This window comes from Mesoplodon densirostris, chromosome 1 (genome assembly GCF_025265405.1).
Source record: "Mesoplodon densirostris isolate mMesDen1 chromosome 1, mMesDen1 primary haplotype, whole genome shotgun sequence".
NCBI classification, from domain to species: domain Eukaryota; kingdom Metazoa; phylum Chordata; class Mammalia; order Artiodactyla; family Ziphiidae; genus Mesoplodon; species Mesoplodon densirostris.
The window spans coordinates 199,877,757-199,902,818 of NC_082661.1; the positions used below are offsets into that span (position 1 = coordinate 199,877,757).

The 25,062-nt window shown below is 37.0% G+C and overlaps 1 protein-coding gene across 4 annotated transcripts in view; it reads left to right on the top strand.

Moving 5' to 3' along the window:
- The window catches only part of ARHGAP24 (Rho GTPase activating protein 24), a 492,969-nt gene that overhangs the window by 80,102 nt on the left and 387,805 nt on the right, over window positions 1-25,062 (top strand). For 2 of the 4 annotated variants that reach the window (XM_060114272.1, XM_060114225.1), the window contains exon 2: window positions 5,947-6,146. The exons of the other annotated variants lie outside the window; for them this stretch is intronic. In XM_060114272.1, coding sequence (XP_059970255.1) covers window positions 5,967-6,146 — 180 coding nt within the window. In that variant the 5' untranslated portion in view covers window positions 5,947-5,966. The remainder of the gene's footprint in view (window positions 1-5,946; window positions 6,147-25,062) is intronic. 4 annotated transcript variants of the gene reach the window in all.

The following is a 25,062-nucleotide window of genomic DNA, read 5'->3' on the forward strand; positions in this document are numbered from 1 at the left end:
TTCTTTAAATATTTTCGTGCACATTTTTTGTAAATGTACATTGTCTTCATCTGCTCTGGCTGCCATAAAAAAATATCATAGACTAGATGGCTGAAACAACAGAAATTTATTTTCTCACAGTTCTGGAGGCTGGAAGTCTGAGATTAAGGTACTAGCATGGCCACGTTCTGGTAAAGCTTTCTTCCTGGCTTGCAGATGACCACCTTCATGCTGTGTGTTCATATGGTCTTTCCTTAGTGCCTGCTTGGGGAAAGAGAGAGAGAGACAGAGAAATCAGGCCTGAAATTATTTAAATATTTAGAATTTTAGAAGAGTTTTAAGTTCTAATCAGGTAAATAATTGCAGTTATTAAAGAAATGTTCTGGTAAATAATAAAAATAACAATATACTTCATAAGTTGACAGTAGTATACCACAACCAGTTTGTTCGGTGAACCTCATATGGCAAAGCTCTTTTATGTTCTTTGCTTCATCAAAGAATGTCAGATCAGCAGGAATATCCTTACACGTCTTCCAGTGGTGTGGAACTTAGTATTTTAAAAAATGAGAAAATAATCTTAACAAATATGTTGCCTTTAAGGGTTTTCTTCTCTAGGGAGAGGACACACACGATGTGTATATACCCACATACACACACACATGCATGTTCATACACACATGTATGCATATATGTGTACACACGCTTGCATTCACACATATGAATGAATACATACACATATGCACACATACTATATAATTCCCTGTGTGTGTTTTTGTGGTGTGAACCATCACCTATAGAAAGGCTATATGCTAGCATTTAGGCATACAGCTCAATAAAATGTACTACTGCTTGTCAAACCAGCATGTTAGCAACAGATTCAGAACAGTTGTTTTTTTTTTTAATAAGAAAAGGGTTAGAATTCAGATAAATATTGGCCCTCTGTAGTTATACATCATGTACAGTGCAATCACATTCATTTTACAAAGGAGTTAGGTTCCACCGTCAACACAAAAGGTGACAATTGGATGAGAACAAAATGACTCTTGAAAGTTACACAAATTGCTCACAAATTGCAGTATTTTACCAACTCTGCCAGTTTTGTATTTGTTTTCTCTCCTAGCAACAGAACAGATCACTGTTCTTTAAACAAGTGGAGTAGTTTATTTGTGTTGAGCAGCCATGTGGTGTGAAATCGTGTGTACTCTGAAGCTCTCGGATCACGTGTGTGCGGTGTGATACTCTCCCCACCAGAGCTGAGAGAGCTGATGCTGGCTGTAAAAATGCACCTCCCACTGGTCCCACATATGTGGAAGCACATGTTCATTGAGAGTTAAGGTGGCATTGTGGTGGAGTGCGGTTTAAGCTGTTCTCTCTCCTCCTCTTTCCCTCTAGCTTCCTCCTCCTTTGCAGTTCTCTTGTGTTTGCTGAACATGGTCATCTCGTAGGTAAATTTGAACACATTGCAACTCTATGGCATATGGAATTCTATTTAGATACATCTTTGTTTATGTGCCTGTTTATAGGTTCTTTGTTGAAACGAAGTTACAAATATCAATACCTATGCGTCTGGCTGTTGGACTTCTAGAAAATTCTGTTAACAGCATGAATTTCATTTCTGATCGCACCATGTAATACTCGCAGCATGTGTTCCTAGCTCATCTGGTTGCAAAAAAGTACTATACGAGTAGATGTACAAACCAGTTTCCATCCCTGGAAAATAATTTAAATCTGTTAGCCCATCAAATGATGGGATCTTTTTGAGCTCCGGCATGGTACAGTAGCTATCATTAAGGCTGTGAATACACAAGTTAACTTAATTCTGCTTTTGTTTTAGTTTAGAGTAGCCATTTATTTATGTTACTGTTTTGTTGCTTTGCTAAACACTGAGGTTGATGGTCCTACTGGCATCTCATATACAACCCAGCTGCCACGGCCTGACCACGGGAAAGTACTTTCCCAGTGGAGATTCAGTTAAAACATTCTCTGAGAATCTGAGTGAGTGAACCATACTTTCCTTCATGCAAAACCAGAAGTGATTACATGTATTTCCTGCCAAAGCTAAGAGGTGCAGTTTTGAATTTCTTCAGAAAGGACAATTTCATGTTCATTTAAGTTTTATGATTTTAACATTGTGTTTAAGAACAGTTTTCATGCTAATTGAAGTGTCCTATGTCAAAGGAGGAAAAAAATCAAGTTCTTAAGGTAGACCATCTTCTTTAAAGCATTAAATGAAAATTCACAACTTTCCAAAATATTCTTGGTAAGAATTCTATTGTGACTGTTACATAGCTTCATTCCTTGATTCAACAATTGTTTGCTGAGTACCAAGTAAGCACTGGATATACTGCAGTGAGGAGAAGCAAGTTCTTGACCTGTTGTAGCATATGGGATCCTGCAGGGGTGATCAGCAATAAACAGCTAAAGAAACAACAATTTAGAGAAGTATCAGGAAGACAGAGGACAGAATTCAGTGATAGAGAATAACAAGAGGGGAACTAATTCATTAGGTGGTTCATAATGGTGGTTGGAGGAGGTAGGCTTTAGGCTGAGACTTAAAGGATGAGAAGAGGTGGGCCATGTAAAGACCATGAGGCAGAGCAGCCTAGGCAGAGATCAGCAAGCATCAAAACTCCAGGCATAAAGGAGCTTGGGTGTTTCCAGAACTGAAAGTAACCTGGTGTTACTGCATCAGAGCTTTTAAGTGTGTGTGTGTGTGTGTGTGTGTGTGTGTGTGTGTGTGTGTGTGTGTGGCATGGGAGGAAATGAGGAGGTGATGGTATGAGATTAGATTAGATCATTAAATGGGTGTCAGATGATTCAGAACCTTGTATGCCATGGTTAAGACTCTAGATTTTAAAATAAGTACAATGGAAACCAATCAAAAATTTAAGAGTAGAGAATTTTTAAAGGCTCACTTTGGCTATTTTGTGGAGAATGAAACATGTGTGAGCATGTTTCATTGTGTTTGTGGTTAAAAATGGAAGCAATGAGACCAGTTAGAGGGCTATCAGAATCATCCAGTCAAAGACAATGGTGGCTTGGGTAACAGAGTGGCGATGGAGATGGAATCAACTGGATAGATTTGAAATATTTTTTGGAGGTATCTTCTGAATTTACAGGTACATTTGATATTCAGGGTGAGGAGGAATCAAGAATCTAAAATGATCACTTTTTTTTCTTTTTTCCAACTGGGCATGTCATGGTAGCCTTTACTAAGATTGGCTGTTGGGCAAGATCAGGTTTCAGAGGGAGATCATATTCACTTTTAGATATCTAGCAACAAACCTATTGCAAAATTTATTAATTCATCAAACATTGATTGAGCTTCACCATATGCCAGACATTGTACTAAGTGTTGAGGATATCTGGTGTCCTTATGTTTATGGAATTACAGAGATAGTAGATTTCAGGGTGCAAGAAGGGCCCATAGTTGGAAATCATCCAGTCCAACATCCTTATTTTAAAGATGAAGGGTAGAATTTGAAGCATTTGATTTTTGAAGAAATATCAAGACTCCTCTATAAAAATTATGGTTATCTTAGTAAAACTTAACTTTACACAACCAGCAAAAATTGTGGTGTTATTTTCCCTTAGGGATAGCATACAATCTGTTTTCATTTCTGTTTTAATGAATTGTTACAATTAGTATTATTAAAACACTTTCTGTTGCATTCTGAAGCCATGAAAATATGGGCATTATAGCCAGCAGTTCAGTGAGTGATGCTGTCATTGGTTTCACTAGGCTTATAAACAACACATGCAAGAAGAATCATAAACCATGTTCAAATGTGCACACATTTTTTTACTAAGGATTGATAGTAGACAAATGTGGAATTGGACATTTGTATTTTTTGTATTATTGATGGTAGGTTGATATTTACCTTGAAACCTTTTAGAGGAGATTTTTCAAATTTAATGGAAAACATTAATATGAGAGGGAAAAAAAGAAGGGCTGCAAAGAAAAAATTTGTTGTTGTGCAATGAATTCTAGATTTGTGTGTGTGCAAGTGGATGCATGTTGGATTGTTTTAAGGGCTTATTCAATTTTATAAGTTAATATATTTGGTTAAAGAATAAAAAGGTAATGATAAGATAACAAGTTTTGTAGATGTGAACAATTTAAACACCAGGAAACCAAAAAATATTATTTAGAGTGGTCTAGATAAGCATACTTATTATCTAAATTATGGTACAGCATTTATTATTCATTTGAAGTGAGATTTACTTGGCTTTTTATACTAGGTGAGATACTGTGAAAGAAAAGAGATGAAAGTTCCTACCCTAAGGGCATAACAAACTTGAAGCATCAGGCATGATCCAGTCTGGTCACACACATGCACACACACGATGGGAGACTGTTTCCTGCAGTGAGTGGTGATTGCCATAGGAATGCTCTATGGAGAGAAGGAAGTTTCAAGATGTTTTGTAGAGATGAGAGCCTGTTCATCAGAAGGATGTTTCAGGATAAGAAAGGAAAAAGTGGATATTGAATGAGATAGATGGCAGTCAAGTGACTTACTTGAAGCTTGAAAGTAGGTTGAAGAGATGGTGATAAAAGCAAGGATGGAGCTAGATTAGAATGCATGCCAATGGAAGAGGCAAAACTCCTGAGAGGATGGTTGGAATGCTCAAAATAAGAAGTATTTAGCTCTGCTTCTTCCCTGTAACTGGAAGGACAGGACTAAATTCAAAGAAACCAGAAGTCCAAGGTTTAACCCTGTACCTTCAAGGAAGAAATGTAACAGCCAAGGGCTGACAGTCGAAACTTCATAGAATTTATAACTAGGACTGTGTACACATAAATTAATTGAAAAATTAGTAGTGAAAGTAAAGACTATATAGAAAGACACCTTGTTTTCTGGAATCTTGCTGAAAAAAATAGAAGTTTTGTGCATGAATATACCAGAACAGGAGTAATCTATGTTTTATTAATTAATCTGTATCCTTATATCCTCATGAAAGATACAAGGGTAAGAGTGTAGTTTTCACTTTCTGAAAAAGTGCTTAGGAATAAACATTGGCAAGAACCTGCAGGAAGCCTTCAGGACAGGAAGATGTCTTTTGTTCTTAACCACTTGTCCCTGGCTCTCCCAAAAGCCACCTTCTTACTGTGGTGGTTTAGCCTCTCACCTGTAGATTAATATTTCCTCTATGATAAATTAATTTGCTTGCTATGGACAGTGTGTATGACCCTATATTCTTTCACAATAACCTTGAAATTTTCTTCATCATGCAGTTGACTGGAACACACCACTTACTCCTGAAGTGTGAAACAGACGCACTGGCCAAGCAGGACTTTTTTTCTTTTTTTTTTTGTTGTTGTTGTTCTTTTCTTAAGCTTTTTCAGCTGCACTAATTCTTAACCAGCCAAAGAAACTCTCAAGGGGATACTTTGGGGGAAAGGGGAGAAGAGACATCTTGAGAAATTTTTACATATGTAAAACAAATGTCTTCCACTGAGGTTTTTAAAATAGTCCCTTTAAACTGTAACATGTGTCAGGCTAAGTTTGCTCAAATAATCACAGGCCTGCACAAGCAGGTTCCAATCAGTGCACACCAGACACAGAGGCCCATTTTCATGAGAGTTATGTTTTTGTTGGTGGTTTTAGCTTGTCTTCAGAAATTGCCTCTTGCGTTGGTGGTGTAGTGGTGAGCATAGCTGCCTTCCCCAAATTACATCTTAACCCATTATGTCTAGAACTTTCCCATTCTTTAATTCTACTTAGGAAAAAAGGGATATTATCTCACAGCTGAGTGGGAAGACGCAAGGGACTCTGTCCAAGTTTTCTCCAGGAATATTGTTGTCAGGTTTGTGGTTTGCTTCTAGAAATTTAGTATGTGAGTTAATTTACATTTTTCACTCTACCTCCAGCTTTTTTTTTTTTTTTTTAAGGGACAGGGGTAATTTAAAAGGGAATTGAATATATCAGAGCACCTTATTTTTGTTGTTGTCTGTTTGCTAAATAGGAAAGTCCATCAGCTTGGTAATGGAGGAGAGCAATGACTCCATGGAGAACCCCCAACAAGGCCAAGGGCGGAACAATGCCATGAAGTGTGGGTGGCTGAGGAAGCAGGGAGGCTTTGTCAAGACTTGGCATACCCGTTGGTTTGTGCTCAAAGGAGATCAACTCTATTATTTCAAAGACGAAGATGAAACCAAGCCCTTGGTAAGTAGGAGAAAATTAAAGCATTGTGGTGCTTAGTAGTCTAAGAAGTAGAGGGGTTTGCTAGAAACTGATGGAGACTGGGGTCAACCCAATCTCCCTGGTCTCCTTCATTTCGTTGGCATCTTTCACACTCTTTCTCATTGTTTACTTTGGTTCAAGATGATGAATTTGCTAATTGAGGCCGAGACAAATTACACTTGTCGAATATTAATTTTGACTTTTACGAAGCTGTAACAGAGTGTCTGAGTCCCCCAGGCAAACTTACTTCACATGGAAATGTTAATGGACATCTGCTAGAAGATATATTCTATAGCCAAAACATCTTTCCTTTTCTCAGAAGTAAGTTGAAAGATTTGAAAGAAAACTGTAAATGCAATTTTAAGTCATTTCTAAGACACCTTCAGTATCAACTCTCTGGGGGCTTCCCTCCACTCTAACTCACATAAAATATGGATGTAGTGCTAAACCAGACAATGTTGATACATCCAACCAGCATACACAGTATGGTCCCCTGGGAATACTTTCTATGTTTCTTTGTGGTTTCTTACTGGTTTTTTATTTTCTTGTTTACTTATTTTCTCAGCCACAAATCTCTGGGTTGTAATTAGAGAAAGGAAAAATCTCCATCATTCCCTGTAGGTAAAACAAGCTTTCTTAGCTGTGATCATTGCTTATCAATTAATGAAAGGAGATAGGAACTGAGGTATCACTTCTGTGTTCTTCCTTCATCTACATCTATAAAATATATAAATAAGAGAAAAAATGTTTTAGATCAGTTTACATAAACATCCCTAACATTATGTTCTTAAGGCTATTTTTCTTGTATTAAAATGTAAGAATTGAATTAGGAATTTGGATCAAGGCTCTGCTTTAGTATTTTAAATTCCTCAGACATTATAATTTAACAAAGTTCTCATTAGTATAATCAAATTACATAAAGATAGCAATGAAATTACAAATTCTACTCATTTTTTGAAATTGCCATTTTTTTAGCATATTTTTACCAGGGCCAAGCATTAGACTAAGAATTTGTATATATACATTATCTTATGAAATGCTTACAATAATCCTGTGAGGTAGGATTATCCTCACTTAAGTATGACAAAATCAATGTTTAGGTGTAATGCATATTACCCAAACTTAGACAGTGCTGCCATATTTTGCCTCTAGTTAGGTCCAAGTTCATATAGCCTCAGCCAAAGATCTCATAAATAGATCAATAAAAGTATCTCATATTGATATCATGAGAGTTACAGTGCATTTCCATACCTGCTATTGTTTTCATCACAGCAAACCAGTGAGGAATATGGGGGATATCATTATAGATGAAGAAATTGTGTCTTACTGACATGAAGCAGAGGCAAAGGAGTAAAGTCTTTTGTTTCTTAACCCTTACTCTAAGGTTCTTTTCTTATACCTTGTTTTAAACTATGTAATACAGTAAGGTATTATCCTGAACATAAAATCATTTTTACCAAACTGAGGTTAATGTGAAAAAATGTAGAACGTGGGGGATCCAGTATGGAAACTGTGATATGGAGGACCGTGTTCAATAAAACAGAAGTATGAGTAATATTCAATATTTTATCCTATGAACTCTTGTTCTGGCATGATTTGGGTGGACTGGGTTGTTAAACAGAATGGGTACAAATCAAATGATTAATTAGGTCTCATCTAGAACCTAAACAAGGGATTAGGGGAGCAAACAGAGGTTTCAGGGGCTGAGTGGCTAGAGAATTGAAAGGAAACTGAACAAACGTTTTGATTTTTTGGTGAGCTCAGCATACCTTCTAGTAATGAAGATAGAATACAATGGGTCAAGCTCGAGCTCAATATTTCCAAAATTTGAGAAATTGCAGATGTCAGAGAATATGCAAATGACCCCTCTAAACGTTTAAAAAAAGATATTATCAAATTGCCTTAGCCACTGTCCTCTGTGGAATTTCTTAGAAGATCTACAGTCACAAATAGTATTCAGTGCAGTGTAGTTATTTTGACAGAAAGTTGGAAATATAAATAAGAAGATGCAAAAACTTCTGAATAATTCAAATGAAACTCTGCCTCAAAGTGAAAATTACTTTCATTCATAATATTTCTAAGATAAGTAATATTTTGATATTAGTATGTTACTAGTATTTGTAGACTTATAATGACTGAAATTAACAAAATAGTTATATTGACAAGAAAATACTAATTCTTATACAAACCAAACATAGATTACAATCATTCCCCCCACCTCCAAAAAAGGTTTCTTAAGTTTTCTTCTACTTATTACTTGTTAAAGATTTGCTGTTAATAAAGCAGTAATAGTTTGGGGTGAATAACTTTGAATTATTATTCTTTTTTTGATCATCTTTTATGACAGTAGAAGCACCAGGAATTTTGACATAGTACTTTTAAATTTTAATCTTTTACACTGATGTTTAGACATGTGAGCACAGAATCAGATGAAAACCCAGCAATTCCTATATCAGAGGACACTTTGGAATTTGAAAGGACCATGTATTTGCCCATGAATGGATTAATTTCTTACCTTAAAGTGAGTTCTCTAAGTGAGCATAGATGCCTGACACATTGTAAGTGCTGCAGCACATTTTTGGACGAGTTGGTGAGTGATTCAGTAAAATATATCTCTAGCCAAGCAGGGTTGGGCCAGGACCATGTGCTGTCAGTAGTACTGACTATCCTCAGCTTCATGTATCAAAATCATAACCTTTATTTAAAATAATGAAGTTTAAATCACATTAAATAAATCCTGTAGTGATATATTATAGAATAACCCTAAGAATTCGATGAAGAACAATTGAACATCCTGAAAAATGTTAAAACGGGAAAAAATTTATTTGTTATAAAACCCCTCATTTTATTGATAAAGGGTGTGTGTGTGTGTGTGTGTGTGTGTGTGTGTGTGTGTGTATCAACCAAGGGCTACTGTTAATGAATAGCAGATGATGAACTGAAAAATCAGATTTCCTTGCTCCTAATCCAGTGTTCCTTCAGTTTAGGCTTTTGCCTGCTCACAAATCCTCAACTTTTTTTTTTAGATTTACTTCCAGTCAGAAGTACTGTTTTCAGTATTGGCACTTACAAGCATAAGAATGTCCTTGACCTTCATATATTTTGATGAGGGTTATTTCAATAATACTGGAGGAAACATCACTAATGAAAGGAAAAAAAAAAACTTCACTCTTCTAAGCATTCCTAACCAGCTGAAAATGTTCAATAAACTTAATCTGGATTGGGTTTCCTCTCTCTTAATAGTATTTCTAAAATGAAAGTATTAAAACCCTTGAAATGTGTGTCCCTCCTGTCCTAGAAAGAGGCTCTCAATTTATTTTAGTGAAACTTTCTCTGAGTTTCTCAACTCAATAAAGAGAGTCAAACTCCATCATTATCCTTGTTATTAAAAACTGCACATCTGTTGGGAGAAACATGTAAACATAATTATAATTGTGATAGGCTACCATGTAAGCACTGAGTGCTCAGAAAACACAGATACAATTAGTGCCAGAGAGTGAGTGGTGACTGGCTAGAGGAGTTGGGGGAGGTTGTGCAAAGCAAGAGGTGACCCTTACCTGGGGTGCTGAAGGTTGGTGGGAGTTTTCCAGGTACATAAACTGGGGGAAGGAATTCAGAGCAGAGGAAACATATGGAGTTGTAGAATAGATATCTATAAATAGCTGCATATAGTGAGGGCAGCAAAATGACAAGAAATGGGCTTAGAGAGATTAGATTGGTGGGACCACAGCAAAAATGGATGTGTATGTCACACAAAGAGGCTAGATTCTCAGGTAGGTAATGGAAAGCTCTTTCCAGAACACCTGAGCTACTCAAGATGCAAAACCACACTACCCTGTTAGAAAGGAATAATGTTGGCTGTTTCCTGATGTCTCCTCTGGCTGCCGTAATAGAATAACATAGACAGGGGCGCTTAAACAACAGAAATTAATTTTCTCAGAGTTCTAGAGGATGGAAGTCCAAGATCAAGATGCTTCCAGGGTTGGTTTCAGGTGAAGCCTCTCTTCCTGGCTTGTAGACAACTGCCTTCCCTCTGTGTCCTCACATGGCCTTTGCTTTGTACACAGGAGAGTGAGAGAGCACTGGTGTCTCTTCTTCTTAAAAGGACATGAGTCCTATCAGATAGCCCCATCATTATGGCATCATTTAACCTTAAAGTCCCCAAATACAGTCACAGGGGGGGTTAGGTCTTTAATGTGAATTGGGGGGGCCCAATTCAATCCATAATACCTACTATGTTGAAAACCTATGTTAATAAATATTATTTTCTCAGTTAAGGTTTTCTTCCATCTGTACTGTCTATCTTCATGTCTACTAGAACCTAATATATGTGATTTAGTGCATTTTACACTTAATTATTTGAACCTAATATTGATGTTTCATTTTCTTATTCAAATTTCACCTTGCTTCCCAAATATTCCACAACCTGTGCAAGTTTGGGAACTTAGTCTCTAAACTGACACTTGTATTTTCTTCTTTAGCAAAAGGCAAAAGCACCTCTAGGTTCTCCTTTCTCTGGGGACAGTACTTGGTTTGTAAACAAGATTTTCCAGCCTGTAGCCAGGGTTCTCCTGGCAATATATTGGAGGTCTATCTCAAAATATAACTGCTTTATATTTAATATACATCAAACTAAAATCTTTAGTATCCTATACTTTTAAAAATGAAACTTTAGTTCATCTAGGCTGAAACTCTCTCCAGAAACCATTTTCTACAGTGTTTGCAATTACATGGATACAGAGTTTATTTAGAACAGATTTAAAAATAAAGTTGATTTTCGTTGCTTCTGAAAAAACAAACACAGAAAAGTGATGTATGTAGCCAATTTTGAACATACACTAATGCATCCTTTATTTCTGTTACTCATAAAACACTACTGTAAACATTCTATAGTACTGTATTTTTTCAATTTTTGTTTAATGTTTTTTCTATTTTAATCTTTAAAATAAAGTTCTATTTACACACAGAAAAAAGTTTAAAATTATACTGTACAGAAGAATTTATTTTTTAAAAAGTCTTCCAGGGCCTCCCTGGTGGCGCAAGTGGTTGAGAGTCCGCCTGCCGATGCAGGGGATACGGGTTCGTGCCCCGGTCTGGGAGGATCCCATATGCCGCGGAGCGGCTGGGCCCGTGAGCCATGGCCGCTGAGCCTGCGCGTCCGGAGCCTGCGCGTCCGGAGCCTGTGCTCCGCAACGGGGGAGGCCACAACAGTGAGAGGCCCGCATACCGCAAAAAAAAAAAAAAAAAAAAAAAAAAAGTCTTCCATCTAACCTGCATACCCCTAAGACTTTTGGGTAGCTATGAAAAATGTTTTAAAGCAGATTTAAACTAAGTTTGTGACAATATTGTTTGCCTATTTTTCATTAATAATCATGACAAATGACTATGACTTTAGTTACAGATATTATAACATGGAGTAAGCAGCTGAGTTATAGATAAAGTATGCTTATTATAGCTATCCTAAAAATAAGACAGTTATATAGATTTTGTTAAATGAATTTAGTGATAAATTCCTAGTACTTTTTTGGAACCATTTGTTTTACTTCTATCCTGAAGTATATTATTACTTAAATAATAACCAAGTCTCAAGTTTGGCCATACTAGTGAATGTCTCTGATATACCCTGGGTACTAGAACTTGACACTGGAAAGCATTGATTTTTAGAAGCCAGTCTGGCACTCCTGATAAAATGACTAAAATCCAAACAGGCACTAACCCAATTAATCTAGTCTAGACTTTCTACAACAGATATTGATCCACTTGTGTAGGGAGGGTTTTTCTGGACATGATGAAGATGACACTGTATTAGATCACAATGGATTTTCTTAACTTAGAGAACAAAGTGATTTTCAGTGAATTATAACCTGAGGTCTGACCTCTAAATGTGCAAAAATTGATTACCGATTTAAGAGTAAGCTCTAATTTTATATATTTAATGAAACTTGTGAGTTAATGAAATCTAGAGATCTCTAAGACAATTGCTGTTCTCTGTTAAAGTATATGAGCCAGGGGACTTCCCTGATGGTCTAGTGGGTAAGACTCCACACTCCCAATGCAAGTGGTCTGGGTTCGATCCCTGTTTGGGGAACTAGATCCCACATGCATGCCACAACTGAGAAGTGCACATGCCGCAACTAAGAAGTACACATGCTACAACTAAAAAAGATCCCTCACGCTGCAACTAAGGATCCCTCATGCTGCGATGAAGATTCCGTGTGCCGCAAGTAAGACCCAGCGCAGCAAAATAAAATAAATAAATATTAAAAATATAAAGTATATGAGCCAGAAGCAGCCAAAACCCTGATTGTATGTTTAAAATAATACTGGAGAGACTTCCCTGGTGGTCCAGTGGTTAAGATTCTGTGCTCCCAATGCAGCAGGCAAGGGTTCGATCCTTGGTCAGTGATCCCGCATGTCACACAGCACAGCCAAAAAATAATAATAATACTAGAAAATTTGAAACTTGAATTTCAGCTTCAAATCTATAACTGACTTTCCATGTAGAATCTAAGTCTTTTGGCATTTAAAAAAACACATAAGAAGGTATTGTGTGTCATCATAAATTTTTAGGAACTCTTAGCTCTTTCCTAGAAATTATATCAAAAGATAGTGTTATTTTTTTTTTTTTTTTTTTTTTTTTTTTGCTGTACGCGGGCCTCTCACTGCTGCGGCCTCTCCCGTTGTGGAGCACAGGCTCCGGACACACAGGCTCCGCGGCCATGGCTCGTGGGCCCAGCCGCTCCGCGGCATGTGGGATCTTCCGGGACCGGGGCACGAAACCGTGTCCCCTGCATCGGCAGGCGGACTCTCAACCACTGCGCCACCAGGGAAGCCCAGATAGTGTTATTAATATAAAATATTTAATTCTGCTATTTGTTGAATAATTTTTTATTGCTTATGGAAGTCACCTGGGCATGGCATTTATTTATTTCAGTGTGGTTAAAAACATAGGCTTTTGAGTTACATTATTTGTGTTGAATCTTGATTCATCTATGATATACTAGGTAGTGATTAAGCCGGTTTAAGCTTCAATTTATTAATCTATGCAATGGGATAATAGTAGCACCTACCTCATAACATTGTTAAGAGGTTTAAAGGAGATAATTTATGGAAAGAATCTTAGAAAGCAGTAGCATATAGTAAGCATAAAATAAATGTTAGTTATTTTTATAATATTAGTTTGACAAAAATAGTTTATTTCTTGAGATGTTCACCCTAATCATTCATTCATTTCATTTTTAACACGTATTTATAGATTTCAAGTGTACCTGTAGTTATTATGCTAGATTCTAAGAAACAAAAAGATGCTATAACTGATGGTATAAAAAGATAGACTCCCCACCCCCCCGACGCAAAAAAAAAAAAAAAAGAAAAAGATTTAAAAGGAAGAAGCTGATTTCTTTCTCAGGTGAAAGTCCAAAATGATTCTAGGTAAGTGAGGAGGTCTGCTTCAAAAAAGTATTTAGAAACTTAAGCTGCCAGTGATTTTGCCATTTTAACTTTTGGCTTCAAAATTCATCATGGGGTCATTTCCTTCCCAGTCACCTAGAAGGCAGTATAAAATAGAGTACTGCATAGAAGGATTAGGTGGACTAATAGTGGCTCTTATCACTTCTATTCACATTCTGTTAGATAGAACTGAGTCACATGATCATCCCTAACTGCACAGGAGGCTGGGCATGCAGCCTAGATTTATCCTGGGAGCAGAGAAGAATGTGGGCATGAAAAAAGAGTTAACAGTCTCTGCCACAGAGGCAAATAATGCTAAATATCCATGAAGGTGGTGCTCAATTCCAGTGGCTGTTATAGACAATTGCAGTTACCGTATAGTTACCGTATATGTGGCAGAATTAAAGGTGTAGGTCATGGTCCTTCGGTAGATTGTTGGAGAAGTGATAATGGCTGAGTATTTCAACACCTAAGAAAGAAGACAAGCAGTGATTCTTCCCTTGCTTTTATGTGCCTATTTTTCTTGGTTTACTGGATTTAGAGCTAAACAGTGAAAATAGGGCTTATTCTATGTATAGCTCACTGTGAAGGAATCCAAAATGCTCACCTATCCAAAAAGGCCTCCTCTGACAGTTCTGCAACTCTGTATGATGTTCCTATTGTTCATTATTTTGTATTGTGCAATAATTTCTGGAAAAATTTTTGAAAGGCAACTATGCCACAAACACTTGGTCTTCTGTCATCCATTATTACCTTACCATGAATCATGGTAATCAGTCACTTTTGACTGTAGGAGGAAGAGCTGAGAAAATCTGTTGCTGCTGAAGAGGGTACTTGGTATGGAAGAGCAGCAAAGTATGTCTTGGATGAAGGGAAACTGATGGATGGGCATGGTGGTCAGAGGGATCAGTGTGAGAGAATATTTCATCATCATAATTTCCTCTAGAGTTGACTCTGTCCAGCGTGGTCATTTCTCTGGAAAGGAGTTGAACCCAGGTTTTTTTTGTTGTTTGGTTATTTTTTTGGCTGCACTGGGTCTTCGTTGCTGCCCCCCAGCTCTCTCTAGCTGTGGTGAGCGGGGGCTACTTTTCCTTATGGTGCGCAGACATCTCACTGTGGTGGCTTCTCTTGTTGCCGAGCATGTGCTCTATGTGAGCGGGCTTCAGTAGTTGTGGCACCGGGCTTAGTTGCTCCGCGGCATGTGGGATCTTCCCAGACCAGGGATTGAACCTGTGTCCCCTGCATTGGCAGGCGGATTCTTAGTCACTGTGCCACCAGGGAAGTCCCAGCCCAGTTGTTCTGTATACAGGTTCTAGGATCAGACTCCCTGTGTTTAGCCTAGACTCGATCACAAGCGATAGGCTTTGGATGAGTTACTTGTTGTTTACTTGATTTACTTACACATATGTAAAATGTGAGTAATAATAATACTTATCTAATAAGTAGTTGTTAGCATACATGAAATGATGTTTCTAGAATACTTTTACAATTTGTGGCCACATATTAAGCACTCAGTAAATATTGACTGTTGTTACCACCACCACCACTACGATCATCATCATCATCATCATCATCGTCAACATCTTTACCATCTTTTACCATCAGGATACCCTGACACAGCACTTTAGAAATCAGGATCTATAATATATACATTATTAATTGTGTAACAAAGGGAATGGTAGATGATCAGCCCATGTAAGTAATGCTAACTTCAGAGCAGAAGATAATTTGTTTTCACTTGTGATCTATGCTGCCAATACAGTGAACTCAAATGGAAAGATCCTCAAAAAAAAAAAAAAAAAAAGCTAACCTTTGCAGTATGTCTTTTCTCTTTGTTTAAATTACTTTTGGGGCCCCTTCAGAGCTTATCAAAATGATTATGAGGACATCCAAGGAGTCTTGAAGGATTATTTCTGGACCATCCCAGAGAGGCAGCCCTAGTTTTCTCATCTCACACACAGCACTTTTTCCTCAACAACAATTTGGAGACAGATCTACTGGAGTTGAATCCCTTGAGTTCTGCTTCTAACGTTTACTCATATTGACTGAAGGCTTTTGTATTTGTGATGCAATTCAATAGACAGAACCAGATAATTCATATGCTGTCTCATTAACATAAGTTTAGGTCTGTTTCCATTATCCCAACTACTGGAGAAGAGAATGTAGGGAAAAAAATTTAATGATTGAAAATATAATTTGAATATTTATATTTTTAGTGCTTAGAGTAATATATTTTAAATGGCTACATTTTCTTCCCCTGGTGTATGAAGTATTTCACAGCTATTTGTTATTCATTTACTTTCAGGTTTCTTTTGAGCATTCAGTCTTTCTGGCCATTCTTCTTTAGCTTTATCCTGCATGAATCCAGATGCTCTCTGTTTTCTAGTGTTATTACCATATGTTCATTCACTCAGCAACTGTTTATCAATTGTAAACTACATAAATTATAATTTACAAAATGTTTTGATCGCTTGTTGTGTAAAAGGAAGCAACCCTAGATACATGAATTGTTAATCTTACTTTCCAAATTTTGGCTTCTTTCCCTTAGCATATTTTCAGGGTTCATCCATATTGTAGCATGTATTAGTAGTTTATTTCCTTATATGGCCTAATAATATTCACTTGTCTTGATATGCCACATTTTATATATATCCATTCTCTAGCTGACAAATATTTCGGTTGTTTCCCACTCTGGGGCTATTATGAATAATGCTGCTATGAGCATTTGAGTACAAGTTTTTGTATAGACATATGTTTCCATTTCTCTTGGTTATATACATAGAAGTGGAATTGATGGGATATACAGCAACTCTATGTTTAACCTTTTGAGGAAATATGCCAGCCATTTTTAATTATTAAATTCCAATCTGATTTAACACTCAAGCCTCACGCTGGTTTATTTATTCATTTTTTTAAACACCTTTATTGGGGTATAATTGCTTTACAATGGTGTGCTAGTTTCTGCTTTATAACAAAGTGAATCAGCTATACAAATACATATATCCCTATGTCTCCTCCCTCTTGAGTCTCCCACCCATCCTCCCTATCCCATGCCTCTAGGTGGTCAAAAAGCACTGAGCTGATCTCCCTGTGCTATGCAGCTGCTTCCAACTAGCTATATATTTCATATTTGGTAGTGTATATATGTCCATGCCACGTTCTCACTTCGTCGCAGTTTATCCTTTCCCCTCCTCATGTCCTCAAGTCCATTCTCTATGTCTGCATCTGTATTCCTGTCCTGTCCCTAGGTTCATCAGAAACTTATTTATTTATTTATTTTTACTTTTTTAGATTCCATATGTATGTGTTAGCATACGGTATTTGTTTTATTCTTTCTGACTTCCTTCACTCTGTATGACACACTCTAGGTCCATCCACCTCACTACAAACACCTCATTTTCATTTCTTTTTAATGCTGAGTAATATTTCATTGTATATATGTGCCTCATCTTCTTTATCCATTCATCTGTTGATGGACACTTACGTTGCTTCCATGTCCTGGCTACTGTAAATAGAGCTGCAATGAATATTGTGGTACATGACTCTTTTTGAGTTATGGTTTTCTCAGGGTATATGCCCAGTAGTGGGATTGCTGAGTCATATGGTAGTTCTATTTTCAGTTTTGTAAGGAAGCTCCATACTGTTCTCCATAGTGGCTGTATCAATTTACATTCCCACCAACAGTGCAAGAGGGTTCCCTTTTCTCCACACCCTCTCCAGCATTTATTGTTTGAGGATTTTTTGATTATGGCCATTCTGACTGGTGTGAGGTGATACCTCATTGTAGTTTTGATTTGCATTTCTCTAATGATTAATGATGTTGAGCATTCTTTCATGTGTTTGTTGGCAGTCTATATATCTTCTGTGGAGAAATGTCTATTTAGGCCTTCTGCCCATTTTTGGATTGGGCTGTTTGTTTTTTGATATTGAGCTGCATGAGCTGCTTGTAAATTTTGGAGATTAATCCTTTGTCAGTTGCTTCATTTGCAAGTATTTTCTCCCATTCTGAGGGTTGTCTTTTCATCTTGTTTATGGTTTCCTTTGTTGTGCAAAAGCTTTTAAGTTTCATTAGGTCCCATTTGTTTATTTTTGTTTTTATTTCCATTTATCTAGGAGGTGGGTCAGAAAGGATCTTGCTGTAATTTATGTCATAGATGTTCTGCCTGTGTTTTCCTCTAAGAGTTTGATAGTGTCTGGCCTTACATTTAGGTCTTTAATCCATTTTGAATTTATTTTTGTGTATGGTGTTAGGAAGAGTTCTAGTTTCATTCTTTTAAATGTAGCTGTCCTGTTTTCCCAGCACCACTTATTGAAGAGGCTGTCTTTTCTCCATTATATATTCTTGCCTCCTCTATCAAAGATAAGCTGAATATATGTGCATGGGTTTACCTCTGGGCTTTTTATCCTGTTCCATTGATGTATATTTCTGTTTTTGTGCCAGTACCATACTGTCTTGATTACTGTGGCTTTGTAGTATACTCTGAAGTCAGGGAGCCTGATTCCTCCAGCTCCATTTTGCTTTCTCAAGATTGCTTTGGCTATTTGGGATCTTTGGTGCTTCCATACAAATTGTGAATTTTTTTGTTCAGTTCTGTGAAAAATGCCATTGACAGTTTAATAGGGATTGCATTGAATCTGTAGATTCCTTTGGGTAGTATAGTTATTTTCACAATGTTGATTCTTCTAATCCAAGAACATGGTATATCTCTCCATCTGCTTGTGTCATCTTTCATTTCTTTCATCAGTATCTTCTAGTTTTCTGCATACAGATTTTTGCCTCCTTAAGTAGGTTTATTCCTAGATATTTTATTCTTCTTGTTGCAATGGTAAATGGAAGAGTTTTCTTAATTTCACTTTCAGATTTTTCATCATTAGTATATAGGAATGCCAGAGATTTCTGTGCATTAATTTTGTATCCTGATACTTTACCAAATTCATTGATTAACTCTAGTAGCTTTCTGGTAGCATCTTTAGGATTCTCTATGTATAGTATCATGTCATCTGCAAACAATGACTGCTTTACTTCTTCTTTTCTGATTTGGATTCCTTTTATTTCTTTTTCTTCTCTGATTTCTGTGGCTAAAACTTCCAAAACTATGTTAAATAATAGTGGTGAGAGTGGGCAACCTTGTCTTGTTTATTGATCTTAGTGGAAACGGTTTCAATTTTTCACCATTGAGAATGATGCTGGCTGTGGGTTTGTCATGTACGGCCCTTATTATGTTGAGGTAAGTTCCCTCTATGTCTAATTTCTGGAGGGTTTTATCATAAATGGGTGTTGAATTTTGTCAAAAGCTTTCTCTGTCTCTATTGAGATTATCATATGTTTTTTCTCCTTCAGTTTGTTAATATGGTGTATCACATTGATTGATTTGCATATAATGAAGAATCCTTGCATTCCTGGGATAAACCCCACTTGATCATGGTGAATTATCCTTTTAATGTGCTCTTGGATTCTGTTTGCTAGTATTTTGTTGCAGATTTTTGCATCTATGTTCATCAGTGATATTGGCCTGTTGTTTTCTTTCTTTGTGTCATCTTTGTCTGGTTTTGGTATCAGGGTGATGGTGGCCTCGTAGAATGAGTTTGTGAGTCTTCCTCCCTCTGTTATATTTTGGATGAGTTTGAGAATGATAGGTGTTAGCTCTTCTCTAAATGTTTAAAAGAATTTGGCTGTGAAGCCTTCTGGTCCTGGGCTTTTGTTTGTTGGAAGGTTTTTAATCACAGTTTCAATTTCAGTGCTTGTGATTGGTCTGTTCAGGTTTCCTATTTCTTCCTGGTTCAGTTTCAGAAGGTTGTGTTTTTCTAAGAATTTTTCCATTTCTTCCAAGTTGTCCATTTTATTGGCATATAGTTGCTTATAGTAATTGCTCGTGACCCTTTGTATTTCTGCAGTGTCAGCTGTTACTTCTCCTTTTTCATTTCTAATTCTATTGATTTGAGTCTTCTCCCTTTTTTTCTTGATGAGTCTGGCTAATGGTTAATGAGTTTTGTTTAGCTTCTGAAAGAACCACCTTTTAGTTTTATTGATATTTGCTATTGTTTCCTTCATTTCTTTTTCATTTATTTCTGACCTGATCTTTATGATTTCTTTCCTTCTGTTAACTTTCGTGGGTTTTTGTTCTTCTTTCTCTAATTGCTTTAAGTGTAAGGTTAGGCTGTTTATTTGAGATGTATCTTGTTTCTTGAGGTAGGATTGTATTGCTATAAACTTCCCTCTTAGAAATGCTTTTGCTGCATCTCATAGGTTTTGGGTCATCGTGTTTTCATTGTCATTTGTTTCTAGGCATTTTTTGATTTCCTCTTTGATTTCTTCAGTGATCTCTTGGTTATTTAGTAGTGTAGTGTTTAGCCTCCATGTGTTTGTATTTTTTACAGACTTTTTCCTGTAGTTGATATCTAGACTCAAAGCGTTGTGGTCGGAAAAGATACTTGATACAATTACAATTTTCTTAAATTTACCAAGGCTTGATCTGTGACCCAAGGTATGATCTATCCTGGAGAATGTTCTAAGAGCACTTGAGAAGAAACTGTATTCTGTTGTTTTGGGATGGAATGTCCTATAAATATCGATTAAGTCCATCTTGTTTAATGTATCATTTAAAGCTCGTGTTTCCTTATTTGTTTTCATTTTGGATGATCTGTCCATTGGTGAAAGTGTGGTGTTAAATTCCCCTACTGTGATTGTGTTACTGTTGATTTCCCCTTTTATGGCTGTTAGTATTTACCTTATGTATTGAAGTGCATAATGTTGGATGCATAAATATTTTCAGTTGTTATATCTTCTTCTTGCATTGATCTCTTGATCATTATGTAGTGTCCTTCTTTGTCTCTTGTAATAGTCTTTATTTTAAAGTATATTTTGTCTGATATGAGAATTGCTATGCTAGCTTTTTTTTGATTTCCCTTTGCATGGAATATCTTTTCCCATCCTCTCACTGTCAGTCTGTATGTGGCCCTAGGTCTGAAGCTGGTCTCTTGTAGATAGCAAATATACGGGTCTTGTTTTCATATCCATTCAGCCACTCTATGTCTTTTGGTTGGAGCATTTAATCCATTTACATTTAAGGTAGTTATCAATATGTACTTCCCTCTAACAATTTTCTTAATTGTTTTGTGCTTGTTCTTGCAGGTCTTTTCCTTCTCTTGCATTTCCTGCCTAGAGAAGTTCCTTTAGCATTTGCTGTAAAGCTGGTTTGGTGGTGCTGAACTCTCTTAGCTTTTGCTTGTCTGTAAAGGTTTTTATTTCTCCATAGAATCTGAATGAGATCCTTGCTGGGTAGAGTAACCTTGGTTGTAGGTTTTTCCCTTTAATCACTTTAAATATGTCTTGCCACTCCCTTCTGTCTTACAGAGTTTCTGCTGAAAGTTCAGCTGTTAACCTTATGGGGATTCCCTTGTATATTATTTGTTGCTTTTCCCTTGCTGTTTTTAATATTTTTTCTTTGTATTTAATTTTTTATACTTTGATTAATATGTGTTTTGGCATGTTTCTCCTTGGATTTATCCTGTATGGGACTCGTTGCACTTCCTGGACCTGACTATTTCCTTTCCCATATTAAAGACATTTTCAACTATAATCTCTTCAAATATTTTCTCAGTCCCTTTCTTTTTCTCTTCTTCTTCTGGGAGCCCTATAATTCAAATGTTGGTGTGTTTAATGTTGTTCCAGGAGTCTCTGAGACTGTCCTCAATTCTTTTCTTTCTTTTTTTCTTTATTCTGCTCTGCAGTAGTTATTTCCACTATTTTATCTTCCAGGCCCTTAACCATCTTCTGTCTCAGTTATTCTGCTATTGATTTCTTCTAGAGAATTTTTAATTTCATTTATTGTGTTGTTCATCATTTTTTGTTTGCTCTTCTCAGTCCTTGTTAAATGTTTCTTGTATTTTCTCTGTTCTATTTCCAAGATTTTGTATCATCTTTACTATCATTTCTCTGAATTCTTTTTCAGGTAGACTGCCTATTTCCTCTTCATTTGTTTGGTCTGGTATGTTTTTACCTTGCTCCTTCATCTGCTGTGTTTTCCTCTGTCTTCTCATTTTTCTTAACTTACTGTGTTTGGGGGTCTCCTTTTAGCAGGCTGCAAGTTCGTAGTTCCCATTGTTTTTGGTGTCTGCCCCTACTGGGTGAGCTAGCCTACCCGGCTCGCTGTGGTGCACTATTCCCCTTCAGGCTGTGTTCATGCAGCCATTCCCAGTCTTCTCTCTTCTCCCTGAGATCTGACCTCCAAAGCCTGAGCCTCAGCTCCGAGCCCCCACCTGCCCCGGTGGGTAAGCAGAGAAACCTCTCAGGCTTGTGAGTGCTGGTCGACACTGATCCTCTGTGCTGGAATCTCTCTGCTTTGCCCTCTGCACCCCTGTTGCTGCTCTTTCCTCTGTGGCTCCGAAGCTTCCCCTCCACCACTGCCCATCTCTGCCAGTGAAGGTGCTTCCTTGTGTGTGGAAACCTTTCCTTCTTCACGGCTCCCTCCCAGAGGTGCAGGTCCTGTCCCTATTCTTTCCTCTCTGTTTTTTCTTTTGCCCTACCCAGGTACGTGGGGCATTTCCTGCCTTTTGGGAAGTCTGAGGTTTTCTGCCAGCATTCAGTAGGTTTTCTGTAGGAGTTGTTCCACATGTAGATGTATTTGTGATGTATTTTTGGGGAGGAAGGTGATCTCCACGTCTTACTTCTCTGCCATCTTGAAGATCTGAAACTCCTCACACTTGGTTTAAATCTCATTTATGTTGCTCCACACTGTATCCCAGTGCTTTCCAGCTTTGACAGGGCACACACAAGGGAGGAGGCTCAGGTGCACTTTTTCTCCTCCCCTCTACCCTTGGCACTGTGTGTGTGTGTTTGTGTGTGTCTGTGTGTTTGATTGTCTGTCTGCATGTTTGAGAGGCCCATGGACTGGATACCCTTTCCTTCTCTTTGAGGTCTCTGCACTGGCAGTGGGGAAGAGAAGAGCAAGAACAAATACATATCTGCCTAAGAGCCTATTATTGTAAGGAGACTATAGGGCCATCTTGATTGCTCCTGTATCTCTGGCTAACTTGTGGCTGTTTATGACCATCCTTACTACCCGGATGTTGGAGATGGGGCTGTATCTTGTCCTCTTTGTTCACCCTTCAGCTCTCAAAATGAGCAGTACACCCACAGCTTCTTGCTTCTAGGAGGTCATTACAAGGCCACCCACCTTCCCTGGTTAAACTTGAGCTCCTGGAAATACATACATGGTCACCATGACAAATGTGGTATTGTAGGCTCCTCCACACTGCCACAGAATTTTCCCTGCCCTGCAGTTCTTTTGTCCATTATTCAAGGATAGGTGAAGAGCAGTCTAAGCATTAAACTACCAGTCTCTCTAGTTGCCAGAAATTCTCCTGGAGTTTGTTCTCCCTTGACTAGAGAGGGTTTTGGCTTTCCCCCAGACTTCTTTCCTTAGCAAGAAGGAGTAGCTGATGGCATTTGTTGTCTTTCCAAATTTAACATCTTTTTATTTCTGGTTTTAGATTCTAGAAGTCATTTTGGGACAATAGGATAATTCCTACTCAACACCTTATTATAAAACCTTGTGTCATAATATTACATTTTTCAATTACAGCTCATGAATCAAATGTACATACTTTCTTCTCCCAGATAAGTGGGACTAATATTCTCTCATTAACCACCAATTCTAGAGATTGTCAAAATCCTTCATGTGTCTGATTTCCCATGATTATTACCTTGGAACAATATTCTGTTCCATTTATGAGCTAGATACTCACCATATAGTAAGTACTGCGTATATTTTAAATATGCTTAATTATTTTTTTCTTTTCTCATTCATTTTTCCTGTTTGTGTCATAGTCATAGAAGAGATTAACAGAATCAATTCAAAGTCTTAGCAGAACCCTCAGTTCATCTTTGCAAACCTGGATTCCTACTTAAATATATTTTTCTAGGTATGGGATCACATATGGTTAAATAATGTGTTATCCCTCACTAAACTTAAAAAAATTTAGTTTGGATAAGTAGATGCACGTCTTCTACTTGGTCTATCTTTTGGCTAATCTTGAAAATTGTCAGAGGGATGACTAGAATAAAGAACTGAATCTGTAGATGTGAGCTCACTGACCTAGATGTGGGTTTAATATGCAATAGTCCTGACTTTTCTTAGAGTGGGCACTGATTATTTGAATAAACCAACATAACCCTAACTTGACTGTGTTATTTAACATTTAGAACCTTCTCCAGGGAAAGCCGGAAACATCAGCAGTAAGACTCTAAAACATTTTCAGACAGCTTTGCAATGCCAAATTCCTGTGTCTATTTTGAACTTTTTCCTCGTTGTTTTAATTTTTTTTAATGACTAGACCTATTCCTTATATTTTTTCTCTAGATTTTAAAGAGAAAATTGACATCCTGCCAATTTCTGTTTTTTACGGTACACATGGTGGTGCAGGAGCCAAGGGTTTTCCTGGGTTATGGACTTTATTCTGTCATTAATGAAAGATATCACCTTGTGTTAACCAATTCTCTTAGTACTTCCTCTGTTAAATGAGGTGATGAAATTGATGGTTTCGGAGTTGCTCTTTGATCCTTGGTTTCTAGAAGTTTTGCTTAGCCCCACAAATGCTGCTGCTTTCTAAAAATTAAACTTTCATAATTCTTCCAGTGAACTAATACATTTGATTATTTCCCAGATCATTGCATTTGCCTATAAAATGTGCATGGAATATCCACAGATATTTTGAAAACGGGACACTTTACCTTTTGACCATACTGGGGGAAAATGAACAGTCATTCCATTTTCAAACTAGACAAAGATTTCATAAATATTCTAAATCTTCTGTGTTAGTTTGCATTTCAAATATTTAAGCAAAAATCTTTGGTGAAGGCAGTTTTACTCATTATCACAGATAGTGACATAATTGCTCATCTAAAATACTTACTATTTTCAAAACTTCCTCTTTAAAATGTCATCATTTCACATGCAATTGTGATAAGAAGACAGTGGTTATTTAAGATGTTGTTTCTCCTTTTAACTCTTTAAAAATGCTTAAGAATATTTTAGAGATACAAACAATGATTTTGCTCCCTCTGAAGCCCTTTCCTTCCAAAATTATGAGATACAAAACTCATGAAATAGAAAACTTGGCTGGGTTTTATAAACATGCATAAATCATTCATAAGACTGTTGTTTACTGTTTGAGATTCTATCAATAAATTCCTTTTCCAGGGAGATACTGCGACATTCTTTGTGTCACTGTTCAAAACATTTACAGTGGTGTCAATTAAATATCAGGTATTCATTTTTAAATCTTGTAACACATCATAGTATTACTAGGGAAAGAAACTTATAATACTTACAGATCAGGGGTAATAGTCTGAATTGAAAGTTTCAACATATTTTAATTAAAATATTTTGAATCACATAATTTGTTTTGATCATAGAAATAATTATTGGCAGAAACTATATTTGTTGTC